The 25,227-nt window shown below is 30.6% G+C and overlaps 1 protein-coding gene across 20 annotated transcripts in view; it reads right to left on the reverse strand.

The window, feature by feature from the left end:
• Positions 1-5,484: 5,484 nt before the first annotated feature.
• LOC126907910 (microtubule-actin cross-linking factor 1) overlaps positions 5,485-25,227 on the reverse strand; it is a 69,285-nt gene continuing 49,542 nt past the window's right edge. For 10 of the 20 annotated variants that reach the window (XM_050689655.1, XM_050689609.1, XM_050689591.1 and 7 more), the window contains 25 exons: positions 24,984-25,130; positions 23,778-24,802; positions 18,807-22,542; positions 18,415-18,741; positions 17,707-18,352; positions 16,107-17,629; positions 15,874-16,028; positions 14,854-15,679; positions 14,554-14,777; positions 13,949-14,489; positions 13,681-13,878; positions 13,325-13,618; positions 12,488-12,774; positions 12,228-12,281; positions 11,887-11,964; positions 11,472-11,643; positions 11,062-11,409; positions 10,871-10,988; positions 10,239-10,319; positions 9,413-9,552; positions 8,066-8,333; positions 7,485-7,620; positions 7,325-7,381; positions 6,679-6,780; positions 5,485-6,266 (listed from right to left, as the gene is read on the reverse strand). In XM_050689655.1, the coding sequence (XP_050545612.1) occupies positions 6,140-6,266; positions 6,679-6,780; positions 7,325-7,381; positions 7,485-7,620; positions 8,066-8,333; positions 9,413-9,552; positions 10,239-10,319; positions 10,871-10,988; positions 11,062-11,409; positions 11,472-11,643; positions 11,887-11,964; positions 12,228-12,281; positions 12,488-12,774; positions 13,325-13,618; positions 13,681-13,878; positions 13,949-14,489; positions 14,554-14,777; positions 14,854-15,679; positions 15,874-16,028; positions 16,107-17,629; positions 17,707-18,352; positions 18,415-18,741; positions 18,807-22,542; positions 23,778-24,802; positions 24,984-25,130 (11,610 nt within the window). In that variant the 3' untranslated portion in view covers positions 5,485-6,139. Of the gene's footprint in view, positions 6,267-6,678; positions 6,781-7,324; positions 7,382-7,484; positions 7,621-8,065; positions 8,334-8,486; positions 8,603-9,412; positions 9,553-10,238; positions 10,320-10,870; positions 10,989-11,061; positions 11,410-11,471; positions 11,644-11,886; positions 11,965-12,227; positions 12,282-12,487; positions 12,775-13,324; positions 13,619-13,680; positions 13,879-13,948; positions 14,490-14,553; positions 14,778-14,853; positions 15,680-15,873; positions 16,029-16,106; positions 17,630-17,706; positions 18,353-18,414; positions 18,742-18,806; positions 22,543-23,777; positions 24,803-24,983; positions 25,131-25,227 lie in introns of all 20 variants that reach the window. The other 10 variants (XM_050689733.1, XM_050689674.1, XM_050689744.1 and 7 more) reach the window with 7 other exon arrangements.

The following is a 25,227-nucleotide window of genomic DNA, read 5'->3' on the forward strand; positions in this document are numbered from 1 at the left end:
AAATTGTATGGATTATTTTAAAATCTCTAACTCAACGAAATGAAAAATATTGAATATTTATAAACAAAACTTTGTAATTTATGTTTACATATTAATCTGTTAAGCTTTCGTGGATTGTCGTATTGCCTAAAATGTTTACGGATTCGTTATCAGTTATGAGCTGAAGTTTCGGACTCATTGCAGAGTCCATTTACAGACCAATAGTTACGGGTAGTGGTTGTAACTATACTGTCGGCTTAGCTTGTTTACGGTGTGTTTTTATATCAGTTGACAACTGATAACGTCGATGTTGTTTATCTGTTGTTGTTTTTTCGTGTTCTTGTTGACAACTTTCATTTTGTTATTTACGTCCGGTTTTTGTTGTTCTTTACAGCTACTTGGCATTTAGATCTTGCTCTTCTGCATCGTTATGTTAGTTGTAGTTTTTCCACACATTAAGTTATTTTCTTTATTGATTTTCTTTTTGCCTGGTGTATGATAGGTAACCAAGTCTTGCTAATAGTCCATCCATTTTCTCCATTATAATTTTCTGGACATTTTTCAATTTTTATTGCCTTTTGTACATCCGTTTGCTAAAATGCGCTTCTTTGTTCGGTATTTTGACTTTGTCAAGTGTCCACTGATCTTGGCGTATTCAGCTACTGCGGACTTTTCTGTCCTTTAGCAATCTACGTCTTTTACGTTTTCTTTTATTCTTGTTTCAATAGCTCTTCCTATTTGTCCAATGTATAATTTATCATATGATACGGTATTTTATAGATTCCGGGTGTTTACATTTCTGGCAGTTTGTCTTTCGGGTTTCAGAGAAGTGATCCTATAACTGTGTTTTCTTTGTAAACTGTTTTTATTTTGAATTTATTTGCGATTCGTGAAATGGGGTCGGTAATTCCTTATATGTACGCCAGTATTAGTGTTCCTTTTTTTTCATCATCATTATTGCACTTGTATTTTTTCTTTTTTTCGCCTTTTTAAGTGCCTTGTTTATGTTTTTGATTGTATATCCATTATTTCGTAGTGCTTACCATAGATATGTTTTTTTAACTTTCATATGTTCTTCATCAGAAATTATAACAGCTCTTATTGCCATTGTCTAATAGACACATTAGGCCACCGCAATACCGCTTTGATAAATGTTCTACGCAAATATTAATATTTTTGAATTTTGTTTTGGCCAAGCCAGAGGAATAATTAAAAAAATATTAGTGTCGATCTCTCAATAAAATATACTCTCACAAAAATATACTTATTCAATAAAATCAAATGAGGATTCATTTTTTAATTATATTTATAATAAAAATATAGAACGTGTAGAATCTCTTACATATAATAAAACAGTCATAGATTTTGTGTAACGGTTTCGTATTATTTATAATTTAACGGTTTTTTTACGGTCATATTAACTGTATAACGCGTAGTGTATAGCGTGTAAATTCAAAATTAACAGTATAGGCCAGTCAACAAAGGAAAAATGGCGGGAAAAATTCCCAACAAAATTTTTTTTTTTTTTTAAGTGAATTAAGATATGTATAATGACATACTAAAAGTCCTCATCGATTGGATTTGAGCTTTTTTTTTACAGTCTCGCAAAAGTTCAAAAATATGAGCTTTTTTAATTTTCTCAAAAAATATTTTAACATTTATTCGATATGGTTCAACCCCGAAATCAATTCACTATTTTGTCATAACGCTTGTGTTCATTTTTATTTGACCATTGCAAACAAGTGTTATTCCGACATTTATTATCTTGTCTGATTTTCCATTATTCGGCTATATATCTGCTACATTATATATTTACGAGGTGTGACAATAAAATAACGAGACTTTTTTAATAAAAGTTATTTATTTTTTAAATTTTACAATTTAATGATTGTCACCTTCAAAGTACTTTCCCTCAGCATCAACACACTGTTGCATACGTCGCTGCCTTTTTTGAAAACAATGTTGCCAATCGCTTTCAGTTAGCCCTTTTAGAAGTTCTGCCATTTTCATTTTTACGTCATCAACCGTTTGAAAATGGGTTCCTTTTAATAAATTTTTAATTTTTGGGAGTAGGAAAAAGTCACAAGGAACAAGGTCTGGCAAGTACGGTGGATGTTGAAGTATAGAAATTTTTTTTCAGTTAAAAATCGTTGAATTGAAAATGCACTGTGAGCTGGAGCATTGTCTTGGTGAAGAACCCAGCCACTCTTCCACAGATCTGGTCGCTTTTTTCTAACACGTTCTCTTAATTTAATTAATACCTCTTAATAATAATATTGGTTGACAGTGTGCTCACCAGGAACCCATTCAACAAAAATTATTCCCTTAATGTGAAAGAAAACAATGAGCATTGCTTTGAATTTCGACTGCTAATTCGTGCTTTCTTCATTTTTGAGGAAGTTGGTGATATTATTTATAAAAGATGGATCACGTTTGATGATTTATAAGGTGTCAGAACAAATTTCTTTGGGATTGAATTTTTGATCAAATTTTTAGGGACCATTTTAACATATACTTTTTTCATATTTAAATTTTCAACTAAAATTTTACGAGCACTTTCTCTATCAATATTTACCATCTCTGCTATAGCTCTAACACTTAATCGACGATCTTGCCGAATAATTTTGTCGATTTTTTCAACGTTTTCGTTTGTTGAACATGTGGTAGAACGTCCAGAACGATCATCGTCTTCCACGTTCTCTCTTCCATTGCAAAACCGTTTGAGCCATTCAAAAACGGGAGCTCTTGATAACACATTCTTCAACATAAACTTCACATAACATACGAAATGATTCCGCGAAAGTTTTTTTTAATTTAACAAGAAATTTAATTTTAACACGTTCGATTTTTATATCTAACATTTTTCGGCAGTATAATCGAATTCGCACTAATAACAAGGTTACTAACGTATAAGAAAATTAACCGATTTCATCAGTGTTTATAGTACTTTTAGACAAGTGTTTCCTAATCATATTTCAATAACCGTTTTAAAGATAACGTTAATAGTTTAGGTTAGATTTAGAAAGTCTCGTTATTTTATTGTCACACCTCGTATTCTAACAAAAAACCAGTCTTCATATTTTCTTTTGGTATATTATAAGCATTCACACCTTCATATTAGAATTTACACAATTTTACTTTATTTTTATTCCTTTTAACTGGCATATATAAAAATCATATACTCCTACCTAACCATTCCATTTCATTCTTAAATTTCTCTTTTCCACTTATTTTCTTTTCTTTTTGATTTATTACATTTTATATATTATTGCTATTAGTTAATTGGCTTCTAAATTTTAAGTAAAAATATGTAATTCGTTTTGTATCGTTGAACGTACGGCAATACCGTAACATTATTCTATGTCCTAACTATGACTAAATAGAAACAAAAATTTAGAAAATTTGTAATTTATTTCTTTACTAAAAAAATTAAACCAATTTTAGAATTATGAAATAGCTTTAATTATGGTTTAATTTTAAGTAAATAATTGGTTGCCTTTAATTAAATACAAGTTGAATAAATTATACATATATTACCATTAATTATTCCAAAATACAAAATGTGTAATACCAATAAGTATTTTGTAAAATCAAAATTATAATATTGATAAATTTATTTATTGATTTAGTATCCTGAAGTCAATTTTTAAGTTTATACGAAAATAAATTTATTTTAAGATTTTAAATTTATACATTTTTCTTTTTATTCCTTCAAATTATTTTTGAGTTGTTTAAATTTTAAATATACATAGTTTGCTTGAAGTGCTTTAGGATATGTCCACGTTTGCAGTTGAATTCTGACGTTTCGGACTAAACTGCAATCATGGATGTATCCTCAAGCACTTCAAGCAACAAGACAATCCATGAAAGCTTTAATACATTCATATACGTAGTTTACTTCAATATTCAAATTAATTCATTTAAAACCCCATTTTTGTAACATATCAGCTTTTGGATTTATTTCATAATTAATAATCACTTTAAAAAATAATATTTTATAATTACAACTTAACTAAAATCAATTATAGACTTTTTCAACAACGTTTATGATGGACATAAAGAGTTTAAATAAATATTAAAAAACGCGTATCAATGACTTTTTATTCCAGACATGTACTCATTGCATTTTCACGGAGGCCATTCCAAAATAACTTTTACATCTTATTGTTTTGCGATTTGCATAACTATCGTCTGATATTTTTCACTTTCCACGGTGTTTCGTACAGCTGTATAATCTACACCGACAGCGAGTATACCTGTTCACTTGTAATGGATATTTGTACCATATCGTTAAATTGGGTATGTTTGATATCACTCAACCAAATACGCCAGGCTGTCTTAAATGCCAACCGTCAGGATAAGATAAAGCTTTGCCACAGTCACAGTCACTGCTTTTATCACGATCATTTTCATCTTCTGAATCCCTGGTACAGTAATTTTAGAACTTGAACGAATTGCTTGACCACTATGTCAATAGCGCACTCTTTCTGAATCCCTGGTACCATATTTACAACTTTTTTAGCGTCTCGCATACAACGTATTGAAACTTGTGAAAACCTGATGGTTAAGTTGCCTGAACAAAACCCCTTGAATCTAACATACTTAAAAATTGTGTAGATTATGTAAGTTTTATTCTCGTTTATGTTTAATTTATACATATACATTATTCAGTTTTTTAACACATGATTTATTTTTAGTAGCTCTTATTTTTTAAAATAGAAAAAAATCAAATTGAGAAATACTATTTTGGGTTTACAAAAAATCATATTATCATTTATACAAAAGTATTTTGAACTATTTTTTGAAATCATCTCTCTAAGTTATTCATTGTGCGGGTAAGACGGTAATGCTTAAATAGACCAGTGCAACCGAATTGGACGTGATACTTACGTCTCAAGACACGACACGTTATGACTGAACTGGGTATATAACTGCCTATATATTAAACAACAACTAAAAATCTGTATGCCAGAAGCCAATTTTGTTTACAAACTCATATTTTTCAAATTAAATAATACAGTTTCTTTAATATTGAATTAAGACATTAAATAAGCAAAAAAATTAATGGTTGGATTTTGGTGGATAGAAAGGTCCTCGTGACTTACAGAAATGGAGACAAAAATCAACAAAAGATACCATTTGAATCAATTTATTTTCGACTGTGCACGGAACACCAAACAATTGCACGTTTAATTTATCTTACAAAATTTTAAAAGAATGGTGAAATCTGCTTAGTGTTATCCCAGGGGATATTAAGTAGCCAAAGTACTCCCTTCTTAATTGCGCCTTATACTGCTACTACGCAAAAGCATCTATAAAACCGCATCATATAACAATAGAATTAAAAACTTATAATTGCATGTTAAATTAGTTATTTATGATCACCTACTAATCATAGGGTTTTATCTGAAATACTTTGATAGTAGTTTTTTCAAATGATAATAAAATTAATTACATCTAATTCTATTAGTATTTTTTGGGTGAAATAAAAAATTAACACGCAAGTTAACAATTGCACATTTTATTTAATCCACAACGGGGGAAACAATTAAATATTATAAATATAGTTAAAAAATATCTATTGTTACGATTGGTTAATTTTCAATGTTACAGTAATAGTACCAATTGGTAAGGTACGCAATTACTTATTATGTTAAATTGAAATTACATGTTACATAAAAATAAATAAAAATCGAAAAACGTAATAATACAATATTGGCACTTATAAAAATTGAAACTTTCATTAACCATCAGAAATTTATTTACAATTGATAAATATTATAATAATTAATTATAAAAAATAATAATACAAATACAATAAATAACAAATTTTATTACATTAAATCGTATTTATTACAATATGGTTAAAAAAATTTTTATTTTTAGTTTCAAATAATGGCACTTGAATCTAACAATGTTTTAATTAATTAAACATTTTTTGAAAAATACAAATTGGATTTCAATTAGAAGATTAAACAACAAAAGAATACAAAATCGTACATACAATTAATACTTTTAAATTAAATTAAATTTAAATTAATAAACTAGACAGGATTAATTAAGAGATTAATCAACATTGGTTTGATTAAATAATTATATATATAAAAAAAAAACTTTAATTAATGTGTTAATCCGCGTATTAATCGACATCATTGGCAGGTTATAGTCGGAATGGTTCTCTTGATGAATCCGATCCGGGTTTAGAATTTCTTCTCTTAGTGTCGGACGCATTGGACGGCTTACGTGACAAGTTGGCTGACGAAGGTGTTGCCAAAGGCGATTGCAATCTATATAACAATTAAAACGTAAAATATTAAATTAGAAAGTATTAGCATTTTGTGGACCAAACAATTCAAAAAGCGAACAAGAACAATAATACGCAAAATGATTTCAAAGCTACCGAATTGATTAATCAAACGAATCTAACTCTAAGAGACGTGCAGTTCAATTAAAACATTTTTCAGGCTCATATTTTTTTTCATGTTCTTTTCTCACAAACACGCGAAATTCTTTATTAAATTATTAAGCAACTCATGGATACATTATTTGTGTCAAATCAACTGTATTATCAACAACAACGCGGTTACTCTATCGTTTCGAGATGAGATGTGAACAATTGACATGTTAAAAGCAAAACAGGCAAGCAATGGGTATTTGCACACAAAAAACACAGACACTTAATCAGTTTTTGTGCTTTACCCGGAAGAAGGTGCCGAAGACATTGGTGACACCATTGGCAAAGTCGAATCGCGTGACGACGGCTGCCCCAGAAAAATGGGTATTTTTGAACCGTGGCTTCTGCTGTAGAACGCGAGTAGAAAATAAAATTATGTTAAAATAATTCTAATAGTGTATAGTTCATTAGTAGAGAGCAGGATATAAGAAAAATTAATAGGAATTATGAACGGAAATAGTATTCTTATAGGAATATGTTATAAGATAAAACAGTAGGAATTAAGATGTAAATATTGTTAAAGATAACTAGGGCTAGAAATTATATGTATTCATAGATTTTGTTTGAGACACTTTGAAGGGCCCCGAGTTTGTGGAAATTTTTCATCAAATTATAAAGTAGCGTAGAAATATTTTCTATTTTAAAGAGGATAATCCCCAAACCATAAAAAAAAAATAGTAATATATTACTTTGGTAACAACACATTACTAAGTTTTCAAGTCAATTGATAAAAATTTATACTGGCTGATGGTGTGTTCATTTATAAATGCATATAATTTCTAGATAACTGATCTGACAACGTAGTTAACAGGTCATGCTCAAAGATTAATTGTATAAAATAAATTAATAAATATAATAAAACATCTTAAATAAATTTATGTTAGTAATTACCTAGAGCTGGAGTTAGACAACGTGGGTATACTCGAAGACCTGTGCATTGACAGGGACCTGAAGTTAGTGAGTTAAAAGGGATAATTAGTAGTGAACTACAGGTATTACTATTAATGTATAAAAAATATTTAAATATTAAATATGGTAAAAAATAATTTACCTATTGGATGATGTCGTAGATTGGTTAGCAAGAGGACCTGGCGATCGTCCTCTACTGCTAACCTGTCCGTTTGTCTTACGAGCAGTCGACGTTTTTCCGGGTGTCAGTCTCGGTATACGACTTGGAGTGTTCGAATCTGTAAATATGCAATAAATGTATCAATTAAAATCATGCAAATAAATGCATTTCTCTATAATATAATTCAAAGTATTTAAATTAACAATAAAATTTAACTTCAAGTATAGTTGGAGGGATTACAATCCACACTACAGTCGGAATTTACTTTAGTATCAGTGTCTTTTGGTACACAAAAATGTCGGCAATTATAACAATAGCTGTTTTTTGAAAATTATAAATTGAAACAAATATTAAGAGTTGAATAATACCAATATTGATCAATGTCATAGCGAATAGCAACACTAGCCCATGACCCCTCGCCTCGAAATGTTGTTTTTATTTCATTAGTATAAAAAGGAAAAACAAAGGTTTAAAAATTATTTTATAAGTGGTAACTGCTCTTCCCTCTATGTACATTACTTTTTTTTTTATTGTGGCGATGATGTTAATTAAAATAAGCTTACCAGTACTGTCGAGCGACAAGTTGGAGCCGTGTCTACTAGGAGGTTTACTTCCTTGACGGCTTTGTGGTCTGCTACCGGGACGACTGGCCGGAAGACTACTGGTATAACCACCTATGCTTGACTTTCTGGTAACTGGTGTTGAACCCTTTCTAATGGGCGTTCTGGAGTATGGTGACGATTCATTATCGCTCAATGAGTCGGGAGTTTTAACCGTCCGGTTAACTCCCATTTTACCCATTGGCTCGCTCCTAGCACTTCTTTCCCTTACCTATTCAGTACAATGTGCATAAATTAAATTTCATGAAAATTAAAAATTATATACAGACGGCAACCCGTGCAACCTCATTTAGATCGACGATATAATAAAAAAAAAATTTATTGTATGCATCTTATTGAAAAATAAAAATTATGTTGATTTTACCCAAAAAGTGTTGTTTTGTCTGCCGTGACCCATCGCTAGTGGATACGAGCACGGTAATGTTTCACGTTGTCTTAAGCTCTCGAATATCGGCATCAACTCTCTCATAAACTCTTCAGCTATTTTCATTAAATAAAAAACAAAACTTTCCATATAAAACCGTCTCATCGTCACTCCTCATTTGCGGTGCCTCGACTTAATTTAAGTTTTTTTAATCAATTTTTGTTTTTCAAAACTCTTGAGAACGTCATAGTTAAGTACTTTGACGTGAACCGTTTATTTACCTCTAACCACTTTAACGACAGTTTTATCAAGTCACACAAAATGGTAACATCCATTTAAATATATACATAAATATTCTTTAAAAAAAAATATAACGGCAGACAGACCGGAAGTTAAAAGGATCTCGAACCAACAGATTACAATATTATACGTATTATTATATCAAACGTAGCGCTAAGTATACTATATGCACACGCAAAAAACAATTCAACAGCGTAGGCGAAAACATTATAAAAATAATTATTAAAAGCCAAAAATATCGTTTCACGCAATGCAAATAATTTTTTAAATAAATTATTCATCGTTACACTAAGTTAAATGTTATACAAGATAATTGTTGACAAAATTGTATTTTTGCACCTTAATATTCGTATAACTTGGTATTAAATTATCCGAACAAAAAAAAAAAAAAACCGACATAAATAAATAAATAATATTTTTTCAGTTGTGACTTTTTCTTATAATAATAGTCTAACAAGTCATAGAACTTAGTGTAGCGATATATTTACTGCTTTATCATTAAATACTGTAGCGAAATGCAATTTTCAGTAAAAAATAGGCATTGTGTGTCTTACTTGAGAAATGTAAAATTTATGTGTGTATAATAAATCTGATAAAATAATATTATTATTATTTTGCCACATTACCTTTGTAATGGGTCCAGCAGTGGACCCAGATCTCTGTTGCTGTTGAGTGTTGTGTTTGGATTTGAACGCGGACATGCTCTGTGACACGCCGTCGGCCAATATGAACTGCTCGCGGAGCTCGATGTTTGTGCGTCCTTTGGCTGCGTGAGTGCGAATAAATAGGAAATAGTATATGAGAAAAGGTAGTGAGAAGGAAAAAGTTGGTTAAAAGAAAAAAAAAAAAAAAAACGCATCACAAAAGTGTAAAAATAAACAAAATAAAATAATATCAAAATAAATCCAGGTTAATGTTAGTAAGTAACAATGATAAAAAAAAATAGGTGAAGCAAGATGATGAAGAACATAAAGCCAATACTCCGGATTAGTGTCCTTACGCCGAAATATTCGGCCAAATAAATGTCACCAGTTTTTTTTAATAAGCATGCATGTAGAAATATTTAATTATTATAGAAAAATGATTGATATTAATATGAGTAAAATTATACGAGGATTGATGTAAAGTATGAAAGGAGTTGGTAATAGTTAAATATTTTTTTTTATAATACTAACTAAACTGAACTACAATGCAAATGCATAAGTTGGCAATTTTATGCATGTAAAGCAACGTCACATTTAATGCAACCAAATACTGATATGAATCTAGAACACAACACATTTAACCAAAAGATTATGAGGATCCTGTAGTTAGGCATCAGTTGAAAAACAATAATTCGTGTATATAACCCATTGAAAATACAAAAATTCAAGTTAAAATCGTGTAAAATAATATAGCAATAACACAATAGTAGAAAACATAATCAGAAAAAAAATAAGATAGAAATCGTACAATTCAATTGTATCATACTGTAAGGACACCAAGGTTCGTGTTGATCGGGCATAAATGGGTTGGGCATTGGCATCATTTCCACTATAATTTCATTATGTCAAGTGAAATTCAAAAATAAAGTAGTAATAATAAACGAAAAAAAATTATAAATAAAATTAAGAAATTAGGATATAATTAGGAAGACGGGATAAAAAAGAAAAATACAAATAAAAATATGAATACAGTAGTATTAAATGTTATAATAAGTACTATATAAAAACCAAAAGCCTTAAGTGTTATGTAATAATGATAATGGTTATACATGCGTTAAATTAAATTAAGTATATGTATGTATACATTTAGATAAATGAGTTATCATTTCTCAAGAGCTTTTTTTTATTTAATAATATTCTATTAATCTATGTTGTTATTAGTTAAATTATTTATTATTTTTCTTAGATTTTCATTTAGTTAACTGATGAATACAACTTTTACCATTGTATTAAACGAGGCACCGGTTAAGAGGTACTAGAATGAAATTAATTTATTAATTATTAGTTATACAGATAATTTTTAATAATCCCGAGTGTTAAAAACCCATGGGTTAAACATATATAATTTAATTAAAAATTTATATAGGTAAAAATAATTACCTCTGCAAGGATCATTTTTAACTAAAAATTCGTCTAGGGCGACCCATCCACCACCAACACGTACCATGACAGTAGATCGTAGAATACGCACTAGACGTAGTTTTTGGCTGTCACCAAACTATAACAAAAATTTTTAAACATATTAAGCATCACTGATCAATTTTTTAACATGTTCTTGTTAAAATACATACTCTATATCTTCCTTCACCGACTTGGAATACTCTGAACTTCTGTCGACAAGTACACAACATTACTAATCGTTTCACTTCATCGTGAATTTTTTCAGCTTCTGTATCTGGTTTCTTTTCTTCCCAGTCAGGTCGTAATGCAGCAATAAATTCTTTCCAGTCAATCAGACCTAATCCATCATGATCAAACATATCAGCAACAGCATTCATTTCTAATTTACTAGTATCAAATTTAGTTTTTATTATTCCATCAATAAAATCATCTCTTGGAATTAAACCATCGTTATTTTTATCCATTTTTCTGAAAAGATCTGTGAGACGTGACTTTTTGTGATTCATGAAGTTCAAGAACTATAAAACAATATATAATGCTGAAATTGTACGATGAGTATAATAATTTAAGGGTTACATACTCGCTTTCTCCATTGATCCCAAGAGAAGTTTCTAACTTTATCGAGTTCCTTTAAGTAGTTAAGATGTTCTTGAAGTCGACGCTGGCGTTCCCAAGCCATTAACCATACATTGTGCCATTTATCCCAAAGTTGACGACAACGTGAGTTACGTAATAAAGGTTCTTCCACTTTGCTACTCAGGTAAAAAAAATCAATATCATTATTATATCCTCTGAATAAGTCTTATTAATACATAAATAAGTATAATAATCAAATGTTTAATATTTTGGTCAAAAATTTAAAGTATATCAACATTTAACTTTAAAAAAGTTAATTGTTAGCTGGAGTTAACAGTACTACCTCTATGTTTGTAAACAATTTAAAAAATATACATATATCAGTAAATAAATTTTATAATTTATTTATGTATACCCACCTTCCTTTAGCTGGGAATCTTGGCCCAATATGTGGTAGTTGGTCTGTAGATTTGTCTTTAACAGCTGTACTAGTTCGACTAAAAATAAAGTATTGAATAAATACATGAAAATTATTATCCATATTCTTGAATTAATTGAAATTGTTAGAAAAAAATCTTAAATATGTTTTGTCCATCATAAATATTATAATTGAAATTAAAATAAGTGGGTACAAAGTGCAGGGAAAAAATATAATGCAAAACCACTATAGGCTTATACAAGTACAAAAGAACACCAATAAAATAATAATCCATACAGAAAAAAAGTTCTAACAGTGCAAAGTGCAATATAAAATACAAACCTGAATCTACGTTGATCAGAAAGATCATGGGTACTGCCAACTAAATCTTCACGGCTGAAATGTGCAAAAGTGCATTTTTATTATTATAAAGCGTGCGCTCATAGTGATTTTATAAAGCAAAATAAAGTGTTGACAAAAAAAAAAAAAAAAAAAAAAAAAAAAAANAGAAAAAAAAAAAAAAAAAAAAAAAAAAAAACAAGCCACTTTTTAAAAATAATAACAGTGCAATTAAAAATCATAACTTTACTAAAATTAAATACCTGACTGTGGATGTTTTTTTAAGAATTGAAGGCTTTCTGCCGGCTGGTGCAGCAGGTTGTTTAGCCTTACAAACAGCATCAACTTCAGATTGCCTTTTAGCAGTGTTTTCCATAAACTCACGATGTTCTTCAATAAGTTTTTCTGTTACTTCAATACTTTCTGGTAGTGGCTCAGATTCCAAGTCTAAAAGTCGATTTTCTAACTTAGTTAACCAAGAAAATAGTTCTTCCAATAAAGAGTCCAAGTCTTGGAGAGACTGTAAGTGTTCGAGGAGTTTTTGTTCACGCTGTGAAAAAATTTTTAATTTATTGTAAAACATCAAAAGTGACTTGCATAATTTAGTCAGAAATGGTCATGCCTTGGTATACCAATAACAAAATAGATTCTCAGTTATAAAAATTCCTCATTCTCTACACTATAAGGTTCAGAACCTTTTTTATATCCAAGTATCACTTACATATTTTGAAAATTTTCAATGTATTACTAATCTTCTCCACACTGAAAAATTACACATTAAAAGTCCACTTTGAAGATAGTAATTAAAATTATTTAGATATAAGTACACTTATCAAAATGTATGCTTTATTCTTATTGATTCTTTAATTAATTATTATAAAGTAATGAAAATATCTATTTTTATGTGAACTTAATATTTAATATTGATAATAATTGAAAATTTTCTATGTGTATCAGCTATGATCTTTCCACATACCACTAGTAGTATGTGTAGCATAGATTGAGAAAAACTGGTCTACACTATAAGCAAAATCTTACAAGAGATGTTAAAATAAATAATAAAATAATTCTTAAGAGTATTAACTAAAAAAATTGCAAACCTGTTGTGCCCAAGACCATACTTCTTCCCACCTAGACTGTATAATTGTAATCCAGTGTTTTATCACATTAATAGCATCTGGGTGAGCTTTTTCTAAGATGTTCTGAGCAAGACTAACAGTTGAATCCTTTTCATGTTTTTTATCAGACATTTCGTCCATAAACTTTCTATGGTCATTAAGTTGACTTCTAGTTTCTTGCTCATTATCTGGTAGTGGTCCAATAAATCGGAGTTTCATTTCAGCATCTGATAACCATTCTAATAACATGTGAACTGACTTGTGCAATTGTTCAGCCTTAACAAAAATATTAAATATAAATAAATAATACAAATTAATAATTTTAACTTAGTAAGTACTTGTCTTAGTGCATCTTCTAATCTTTCTGTGCGCTTATTACATAATTTACTAGTACGGTTCCACAAACTTTCTAAATCATCCAACTGAGATTGAATAGCAGCTCGATCATTAGCACTTGCTTTAGACATTAAATCTTTTCCAGTCTGTTTAACTGTTCTCATTTGGTCATGACGTTTAGACAATGTTTCTTCAAAAGCCTATCATCAAACAATTTTACCAATATTAATAAATTTTTTAGATATTATTATGTTAATAGAAATATATTACCTTATGTTGTTCAACTAATGCCATTACAGTGTCTAAATCCCCATGAACTGGTCCATCATCAGTTAATCTCTTTTCTGCTTTTCTCAGCCAGTCTAAAAGTGCTTCCATGGCATCTTTAAATTGTCCACAATACAATAAAGCTTCTTCTAGTTTTCTTTGTCTGTCTACAGATTTGGTACACACTAAATTCCATTTTTCTTTTAGTTCATTTATCATTTTGTTCAAAGCATGTTCGTCGTTCTTTGGTGCTTTTTCTTTCAAGCTTTTACCCATTCTCATTGTTGAATCATAAGTTCCTTGCTTAGCACTAAGAGCACGCTGTACATCTCTATGTTTAGCTAAACGTTGTTTAATACGTTCAGGATCATTACCAACTGTAGAGTCTTGTGCTAAATCATCCAAATTCTTTTCAGTGTTATTAAGCCACTCCATTAGGCCTGACCAAGCTTCATGGAATTCACGAGCTTCTTTGTAGCCATGATCAAGTGCTCTTGTTCTTTCTGCACTTTTTGATACAACACGTTCAAAACGATGCTGAACGCTGTTAGAACAAATATAATTATAGTATTGAAACATTATTTCAACATTAAAAGTAATTTATTTACCTGATCAGCAAGTTTTTGATGAGAATAACATCTTGTTTTTGTGAGAAATACTTGAGATGTGTACCTTTTTTATCTAAGTGAAGCATAACTTCTCGGTGTGAGCTAACATCTTTTTGGAATGCTTTGTGATCTTCAATTTGTGACAAAATAGTGGGTAAAATACGAGATACAGGTTTTAAGTTTGATAAAGTTTTTTCAGCATCAGTGAGCCAATCAACAAATGCCTGAAAATAAGTAAAATCAAATTAAATATAAAAATTTATCATGAGAATTTATATTAAAAATGTATGATATTCTTACTTGGAGGGCATTATGAAACTCAGTAGCTTCTTTTAGGGCTATTTCTAGTTTAATTTTTTTGTCATTGGCCCTAGCTGTAACACTATCCCATCGTTGTTTCAAAATCTTTAAGTTATGAGCTAAATTACTAGAACCAGGAGATTTTTTAAGATATTCTTGTCCTTGAGCTAAAACTGTTTCTACTTTAGGCCTATTAGATTCCAATTCATTGTAAACTTCCATAAATCTTTCTAGTTGTTCACTAGCTGTTTCTGGTAAACCTCCAACTGGTTTAGATGTGGCTATAACACCATCTATTTCTCCAAGCCAGGACAAAAGATCTTGTATTTCTGCCCCAAAACGTTGTGCTTCTGTAAGAGCATCTTCTAACTCTAATTGACGGTCAGCTGCTTTTTGCAATAAATCTCTCCAATTTTTATTAAGGAGATTGAGTTTATCTTGTGTATTATTAGCTTCTGCTGAACCTTTGCTACTTTCAATCAATTGACGTCCTGCATCATTCAAAGTATCTACACTAGATTGATGAGCATGAATATCATTTACTAAAACTTTGAGTTTAGCCAGCTCAACTTCAAGAAGTTGGGAATCCCCAGGTACTGGTTTCAAATCCCTGTCTAAAGTTTTATCGGTAGCATCTATCCATGCTAAGAGTTCAGCTAAAGCATGATGGAATTGACCCAAATGTAAAAGACTATTTTCAAGTTGGCGTTGTCGCTCAACAATTCCCTTCAAAAGATTTTCCCATCTTCTATTAACTTCTGATAATGGTTTTTTAAGAGCAGCTGCTTGTTCAGCAGATGTTCTTTCAGTAAGTTCTTGAGCTTGTCTAGATAAAAATAAAAAATTATAAATTAGTAAATTAAGTAAATAAGATAAATTACTACACAAAAAATTACCTAGTCATGGACCTTTAAACATTAATTAAATTAATCCCACGAAAGCATATATAAAATGTTTATACAACAATAGTTATTTTAAAATAAATAGTTATCCATAAAATATAATTTCATTTTTTATTACCTATTTAAAGCTTCCACTTTTACCATTTGGGGATCAATGTCAGATTTGAAATTTTTAAGTTCATTAATTTGTTTTTTGACAGCTTGGATATCTGTTCCTAAAGGTCCTAAATTTGCAAATCTCCTTTCAGCTCCATCCAAGAATTTGAGTAAGTCCTTTAAAAAATATATAAAAATATGAATAATACATAAGCAAATAAAAAAAAAAAAAAAAACAATAATAATAATATATACTTGTAATGTTTCATGGAATTCCATTGCCTTATCCATAGCACTAATAAGATTTTCTTCACATTTAGCAAACAAAGCTGTGACAGTTTCCCAAGCATTATCTAGATCTTCAATATGTTTTTTGACTTCAGGTTTGTCTGGTTCACCACATACTTTCATCAACTTTTGGCCACTTGCACGACATTGATCTACTTCAGGTTTAGTTTGATCAATTTCTGCTTTTATTTCTTTTAACACGGCTTTTTGTTTTTTTAACATGGCAGGTTCCACTGCTGGTGCCTCTTGTGATAGCAATGAATCTTGAATGTTTTTAAGAGTAGCCATTACGTTTTGTAATTCATCCCAGAACTTTTCAGCTAATTTGAGAGCTTCTTCTAGACTACGACCACGATCATTAGTTGCATCTTGAACTTCATTCCACAGACTATTCAAACGATCTAATTTACGTTTAATATCTTTAACAGCAGGATCAGAAGCATTAGGAGCCTTATTGATAACATCATTTGCTGCTTTTTTAACAGCTTGGAATGCATTAGCTCTTTTGTTAAGGTCTTCAACAATTGCATCATTTTCTTCTTGTTGGTCACGGATTTTAGGAGGATGAGCAGATATAGGTTCAGCACCAGATACTTGTTCAGCTGTATTTTGTAAAGCTCTAAGCATACCTTCTAATTTATCACTAAATTGGCTTGTCTCTTGTAAAGCTTTTTCTAAAGCTTGTTGTCTCTGTCTGAGTTCAGCTCTCAATGCAGCATACCTAGCATTATCACTATCTAGAATATCTTGAATTTTAATTCCTTCTTCATCATTACATAGTTTAATCAAAGCTTCGCCTGTTTTATTAAGTTTGTCAACTAATGGTTTATGTTCTGCTATTGACTGAATAAATTGTTCATTTTTATCTTGTTGCTGGGCAATTAATTCAGGTCTAAGTGCTGGCATGGCTAAAACTTGAACTTGTCTTTCCATATCATCTAACCAGCGAGATAAATCATAGTGAGACTCTTGAAAATGAAGAGCTAATGGTAAAGCCTGTTCAAGTATACTTAATCGCTCAGCACTTAAGGCTGACACTGTGTCCATCACTTCACGTAAATCTTCCATCTTTTCACGCATTAGACTAGCATCATTATTCTGAGCCACTTCTCTTAAAACTTTCTTGGCCATAGATAATACATCTCTTCCACGTCCTTTTTGGCTTGAAATATCATCATTAAGGGCCTTGTGCTCTTTTAGTTGTACTCGTATAACATCAACTTCACTACTTGGTGGTTCAGCATCTCTCAATTGATTTTCTACCTCACGGAACCAGTCAAGTAAATCATCCATATCACCAATAACTTCTAATGAACGTTGTTTAGACAACTGTATACGTTCAGCTTTCCTTTGTATTTGTTCACAAATGGCATCAAAACGTCTATTATCTCTGGTTACCAACCCTTCAATTGTAGATGCACCTTCACCTGGAGACATTTTACAAAGTTGAGGTCCAATTTGGTTGATGTTTTCCAAGACAGGACGGAACTCTATTTATAAAATAATAAAAATAAACAATGAATTATACATATATAACATTTTACAATCTAAAATAAAAATGACCTACCTTGAATATCAAGTTCTAAATTATGAATATCCTCTTCTTTAGGCTCAGCCATTTGTAGTTGAGACTCAGCAGATAACATCCAATCACCAAGGCGTTTGTGTGCATTGTGGAATTGTTGTACAAGTGGTAACATGCTTTCAGCATTTTTCAATAAATCTGTTCCAGTTGTCACCAAATCATTGTAACGTCTTTGTAATACGTCTAATTTGTTCTTAAGCTGAATGGCTTCATCACTTGTTATGTGTTTCATTAGTTCCATACCAGAATCAACAGTACCATCAACATCAGATTGCTTGTTAGATATTTCTTCACAAAGATCAGCAATATCTTCCATTTGTTGAGCTAGTTGGTCAGTATGCACTGGCAATACTTTATATCTATTCAAGCGATTTTCCATGCCTTCCATCCAAGCCTGAAGATCTTGATAAGTCAAAACTAGATGACGAAGACCTGAACGTGAGTGTTGTAACAATTGTCCTAATTTTTCAGATGTGTTAACTAAAGTTGCATAACGGTCTGCTGTTTCCTGGATACGATCAGCAACACCACTAGCCTCATCTTCACCAACTAAAGCCATTAATGTGCTAGCTACTTCAGTAAGATCAGTAAACTCAGGATTTTTACCCAAAATTTCATTGTGTAATTTCTAACAGATAATAAGAAAACATTAAAATATAATAAGATAAATCATATTCAACAAGTACTTACATTATGCTCTTTTATTCTTTGTTGAATTTTTTCTTCATCTGTTGGTACTAGTTCCATATCCTTAATTTTCTTTTCACTTTTGTCTAACCATTCTAATAGTGGAGTCAACTTTTCAATAAACTCTTTAGCTACAACCATAGCTCTCTGCAAATCATCCATACGTTTGGTTGCACCACGATCTAAAGTATTGAAACGTTGAGATAAATCCTTTAATTGCTGCTCTATTTCTCTGCGCTCTCTTGGGTCAGCGTTAGCTGCTACTTCATTGCCCATATCAAATATAGATGACATTGAATTTTGACGATCAGCTAACATTTTCTTCAAAAACTAAAAATAATAATAATAATTAATATACAGTGATTAATCAATTTTATTGAATACAGTTTACATACTTTTTGTTCTTGCAATTGAGCTTTAACAACCTTGTAATCAGCAGATGGTGGTTTTTGATTAGATACCAGTTCTTCGGTGTCGGCTAACCATTTAGCAAATCCATCAAGAGCTTCTTGGAATTTACCAGATTGTAAAAGACCGTAATCCAAACGCCTGTCTCTTTCATTTAATTTTTCTTTAAGAGTATTCCATTTGTCATTCATTTTTTCCAGATCTTTTTCAAGTACACTGGTATTTACACCTCTAGCAGCAGATTGTACCAGTCTTTGACCTAAGCCATTGACTTCATCAACAGATGCCACAATCGGTTCAATAGTATTTTTTCTGAATCCAGCAAACTCTTTCTGTTGAAATTTAATGGCTTCCACATCAGAGCCAATTGGTTTAAGGTTTCTAAATTCATCAGTAGCATGATCAATATCATGCAAAACATTATCATACTTGTTTTTGAAACCGTGTAATTTTTCCAACACATTTTCAAGATCAGTTTGTCTATTAGATGCACGTTCATCAAGTTTATTTAATTGACGAGAAAGAATATCAGCTTGATCACGCATTGATGAAGAATTATCTAAACGTTGACCAAGTTCAAGCATTTGAGAAATATCATCACCTGCCCTAGTAAGTTTCTTAATGAATTTGTCAACTTCATCTAATTGACCAGTAACTGTTTTAATGTCTCTTCCAGGTGGTTTCAATGCATCAAATTCAGCTTCTAAGTCATTTAAGTTCTTTCCAAGTGTTTTAACTTTATCAGCATACTTTGCTAAAGCACTTGAAGCAGACTCGAGCTGATCACAACGATCATCTAATTTACCTTCCAAATCGTCTAATCTATCCATAAGATTATCTACATCATCTTGAAGTTTTGTTGCATCACCTATACCCATATCGGCTGCTTCTGATGCTAAGTCACCAGCAGTTTGCCTTAAACCTGTTAATGGATTTCTCAACTTTCTAGCTTCTTCGCGTAACGCCTTTATTCTTTCTAAAAGTTTTGGATCATTGGCAGCACCTCCAATAGAATCATGTGATGCTAATTTATCTTCACATCGTTGTAATGCATGTTCAGAGTCTCTTAAGTTGTCCGAAAAATCAGCCAATTTCCTAGAAACATCTTCAAGCCATTGTGTTTTTTCAGTTAACTCACTATTTAATTTATCCCAACGATTCTTGAGAGAAGCTAACTCTTGTTTGACTAGCTCCTTATCAACATCACATGAGGCAAGGAATGTTTCTCCAAGTGTCTTAACATTTTCATATTCACCAGAGTGTTTCCAAACTTCATTTCTAAATGCAGCTAATTCTCTAAGCTGTTTATCAACATCTCTTTTATTAAAACTACTTGGTTTAATTTGTTCCAATTTATTTTCTGCTTGTGTAAGCCATGGTGTAAATGATTCTAGTGCTCTGTAGTATTTTCTGCAATGTTCCATACATGTTTGTAATCTGTTATGACGCTCAACAGCATCTTTGCGTAATTTATCCCAATTTTGTTGAATTTTGTCTAAGTCACGTTGTAAGTTCCGAATTTCACCTTTTTGTCCTGCACGAGATAGCATATCTCGACCTTTGTTTAATAGCATAATAATTTCATGTTCTTTGTGCAATACTTCTTTATAAATAGGTTCATATTGAGCTACCTGCTGCTGTAAAATGTCTCTATCAGCAGATATCAACAACCGCTCAGTTAAACCTCCCAAATTATCTGAAAGCCATCCTAGTGTTAGAGCACAATCAGCTTCAAACTGTCTACCATCCTTAAGAGATCCTTCGATTTCAGCTTTTTTGTTATCTAGTTTCTTCTGTAAATTATTATACTGTCGATTCACAGCAGCCAATTTTGATTGAATATCAGCTTTACAAGCCGGATCATCTAGGACATCACACAAATGATTTCCAGCATCTTCAAGGTCAGCTAACAGAGGTCTTTGACCTTCCAATTGTCGTTCTAAATTCTGTATTTTCCTCAACTTTTCTTCAGGATCTTTATCATATGTTAAATCATCAAGTTGGTCAGAAATATTCTGTAGAGCACCTGTTAATCGAGCAAGACCAGCATCAAATTCTCTAGTAGAATCTGCAGCAGCACCAAGGTTAGATGCTCTTTCATCTAATTTGCTTAATAAATCAGCCCACTTTTGTCGGATGGCATCCAATTTGTTTGCCAATCGTTGAGCATCCTGTGAATGAGGATCTGGTAATCGACTAAGTATACTTTCTCCAACAGTTGTTAAATGGGTAAGTTGAGGTTGCTGCGTTCGGAACTCTTCTCTCAAAACCTGTAATTGCTGAACTTGGCTTTGCACTATTCTAGAGTCTGATGATATTGGCCCTAGAACATTCATCATTCGTTCTTTAGCCCCTAACCAATTAGATAGATTATCATGGGAATCGTGGAAATCTTTTAAATCTTCTAATAGTTGTATGCGGTTCTTACAAGTATCATTTAGACTCTTCCAACGGGTGGTAATGCTTTGTAACTCATCATGTAGTTTATCAGCTCCTAAAGATGTTGGTTTTTTTCTTAGTAAATCATTAACACCAGACTTAGTACTATCCAACAAAGATTGCTTCTCATATATTTCTTCGAGTATAGATTTGACTTGTCTTACTGCTTTGTCTGATTCTTCTTTACTCATCGGAATACTTTCTTTTGGTATCAATTTTTGAGTTCTGTCTAAGAACTGATTTAATATTTTCATATTATCAGTCATTCTCTTCACTTCATCTCTTATAGTATCAAGTTCGTTTTGTCTGTCTGATATCCTTACACCCAACAAATTGTATCTATTATTGATTTCATTCAATTCTTGTTGTACTGGACTATCATCTAATCCATCTTCAATCCTGCTATACGAAGAAAAACTAGTTCTATTAGAATCCCTAGAAGTTCTTCGCAGAGAATCAATTGAAAAACGTTTAGTAGGTGATACTGAACTACGTCTACGCAAAGAGTTTGAATAAGATGTTGTGTCATAGAAAGTAGCACCTAAATCATTGAGTTTATCTATTGTAATACTGTAATCTCTATGATCTTTAGCAATGGGTTTAAGTTCTTCTAATTGATTTTTTAAAATATTCATATCTACAGCTACACTTTCTAGTTGATTTACTCGTTTTTCTGTGTTATTCAGCCAAACTAATACTTGATCTCTTAGTTTTTCATAAGCCTGAAGTTGTTCTGCTTTAGCTTTTGAGACTCTCTGTTTCTCTTCTAAGAGTTGATTCAAATTCTTCCATTGAGTTTCTAAATTTTTCACACGATCACGCACTGGTGGTGTATCAGTAACATCTTTGTTATTGATGAGAGTTTTGCCATCTCTAACAGTTTGATCCAAGGTTTGCCTCTGGGAGTCTCTCTGAGCAATCAAATCATCTAATTTGTTTTCAGGCAAATCATGGAAGTTCTCTAAAGCATTGGATAACCATTGTTCAAGCATTGCTGCTTGACTATTGAATGATGATAAAGTTTGATTGATGTCATTTAATAACTCTCCTCGCTTAGCAGTTCTATCCAAAAGCTTTTCAAATCTGTTCGTAACATCTTTGAGCTTATTTTCAATCTTTTTAGCCAACCTAGGATTACTAGAATTAATCATCAACTCCTGAGTAGAATGTGCAACACTGTCAACACTTGCTCTATGGGTATCAATATCTGATTGTAGAAGTCTATATTCACGAATTTGTTCAGCCAAACGTTCAGGATGCAAACTAACTGGTCTTGTTATGTTCCTGAAAAATTTTTAAATGTAATCAGATGTGAACATTTTTCTAACATATGCATAATTAATAGATGTGCACAGACTTCCTATTTAGGGAATAATTAAAAAATTGTCTAAATCTGTATTTTTTTTCGCAAACTACTTAATATACAAAATATTTTTCTAAATAATTATATATATATATATATACAGAGTGATTGACTAACTATGTCTCACGAATTCTCTTTAAAAATATTAGTGTTATCATATATGTAATTATTTTATTTGTAATACATCTTTGTTGAGCTACTTGACAAGAAAAATAAAGATTCCATCTTAATCCCTTAACCCTCAAATCAATATCAACTTTAGTTTTTTAAATAGTAACAATTTTTTTTTTATTAATCTTGTTTAGCATATAAAAGAAAAATTCTCAAAAAAATATCAATTTTAATAATTTTTAAACAAGATATCTCTATTTAAAGTTTAGGGGATTTAACAAATAAAACAGTAGTCGGGTAAATACATAACATTATTACTTGTTAAAACCATCGGTGTATTGTAAAATGTGCACGTTTTTTATAATTAAAGTGAGTAATACTCACATTCTGTAAACTTTAATCAATCATAACTCGCTGATAATTAAATAAAATAGAAAATTTGTTTGAAAACTAAATCTAATCTGATTATATATAAAAAAAAATAGGGTTATTATTTGAAAATTGAAAGTTGATACTGATTTAAAGCATAAGGGATAATCATAAAAACGTAATTTTACTCACTGAACAGCCCAACATAGAAACATAATATTTCATAAAGAAAAAAAAAATGATAACTCAAGATAATTTGTGGGGCATAGTTAATCAATCACCCTATATATATATAGTTTTAGTTATTATTGAAGTGGACATAATGCCCATGCATTCAGATCTGCTAGTCCATTGTGCGCCAATATATATATATATATATATATATATATTATTAAGTATATATATACTATAAATATATTATAAGTCATTTAATTTTTTGATTAAATAAATATTCAACAGGTATACAAAGATATTAATTAGTTTCAGAAAAATAAAAGTTTTTAGAGAAAGTACTAATTTGCAAATAAAGGAAATGTATTATATTAGTTAAATTGATTAGGTAATTTTACTATAACATTAAACAAATAGTTATTTGAGAGCAAAAAAATCTTATTTATACAAATTAAAAATAATAACTAAATTATAATAAGCTTTAAAAAATTTATTATTTTCTTACTTTAAAGAATTCTCAGCATCATTTAACCACTGTAACAATGAATCTAAGGCATCTTGTACACCATGAGATTGAACTAATGCTGTATCTAATTGAGACAAACGGTCAGCTAAACCATTACATAATGACCTGTATTTATCCTCTAGGTCTTTAACAGGTCCTTGAATTGCTTCAATTTCTTTCATTCCACTTTGACCTTCTAAAGATCTAACTAATGCATCAGCAGCTTGTTTAACATTCTCAATAAGCCTTGCTTGACCCAAAAATTCATTGTTTAAAGTTCTTGTTCGATTAAGTTGATCTTCAAGAGCACTTGAATCAGCCCCAATTGGTTCATTCAATATTTTAACTGCTCGAGGTTCAACATCTCTCAACCAAGCTTTAGCTGTAGCCAAAGCGTCTCTATATTCTCTTTGTTTAGAGCTAAGACCACTTAATTTATCTGACAAAGCATTTGCTCGTGACAAAAGATCTTTATAGTTATTAGTTACTCTGGTAACTGTGTTTTTCACTACACTATCATGTGATGAAATAGGTTCAATATGTGGTAACCTAGATGGTAAACCAGTTCTAAATTCGTTTAAGCAAGTCAAATATTCTTTTGATTCATCATTAAATTTTTGAGCTGCCATTGTAATGAAACGAAGATCAGCTTGGTGAGCAATAACATCAGATACAAAGTCTTTGGTAGATTCAGTAGAAGATGTATCAGATAATCGATTAATATTAGCCAATGCGCGTTCTTTTTCCTCCAGTGTGCGATAAGCTCGATCCATCCATGTAGTAAATGTAGTAAGCTCAGACTTAAATTTAGAAAGTTCATCTTTGGCTGAGACTAGACGTCGCAAAAGTTTATCAGTGCGATCATTTGCATGATCATAACGTGATTTTAATAATTTTCCATTCTTTTCTACTTTGTTCACTTCTTCTCTAGACAAAAATTCACTTCCAGTAGCAATTATGTGACGTACTTGATCTAGGCATGTAGTAATAGGACGAAGTTGAGAATCAATTTCTTCTTTGATCAACTACAAAAAAAAAAAAATGATTAGTTTCTATTTAATACAAATTTTACAAACTAAGAAATTTAATAATCAATAGCTAAAAATAGTAAAAAATTATAACATACTCAACTTTATAATAATACACTTTAAAATTTAACTTATAAAAATTATATTTTTTTATTTTATTAAGAAATAAGTTACATACTTTTAGAACATTTATTTGGTTACGAAGTTGATCTAAGTCTTCTTGAGCAATATCTTGGTTTGCAATCCTATCTTCAATTTCTCCAATCCAATTCAAGTATTCAGTAAGAGTGTCATCACACAATTTATATTTTTCAGCCATTGCTTGCTATAAAAAAAAACAAAATCTTTAGCATAATAAATTATACATACTTTTAAATAATTAAAATAATCCGCAAAATGTAAAGATTATTTTAATAGAATTA

The sequence above is a fragment of the Daktulosphaira vitifoliae genome, unplaced genomic scaffold (assembly GCF_025091365.1).
Source record: "Daktulosphaira vitifoliae isolate Bord-2020 unplaced genomic scaffold, ASM2509136v1 Scaffold_1, whole genome shotgun sequence".
Classification (NCBI taxonomy): Eukaryota; Metazoa; Arthropoda; class Insecta; order Hemiptera; family Phylloxeridae; genus Daktulosphaira; species Daktulosphaira vitifoliae.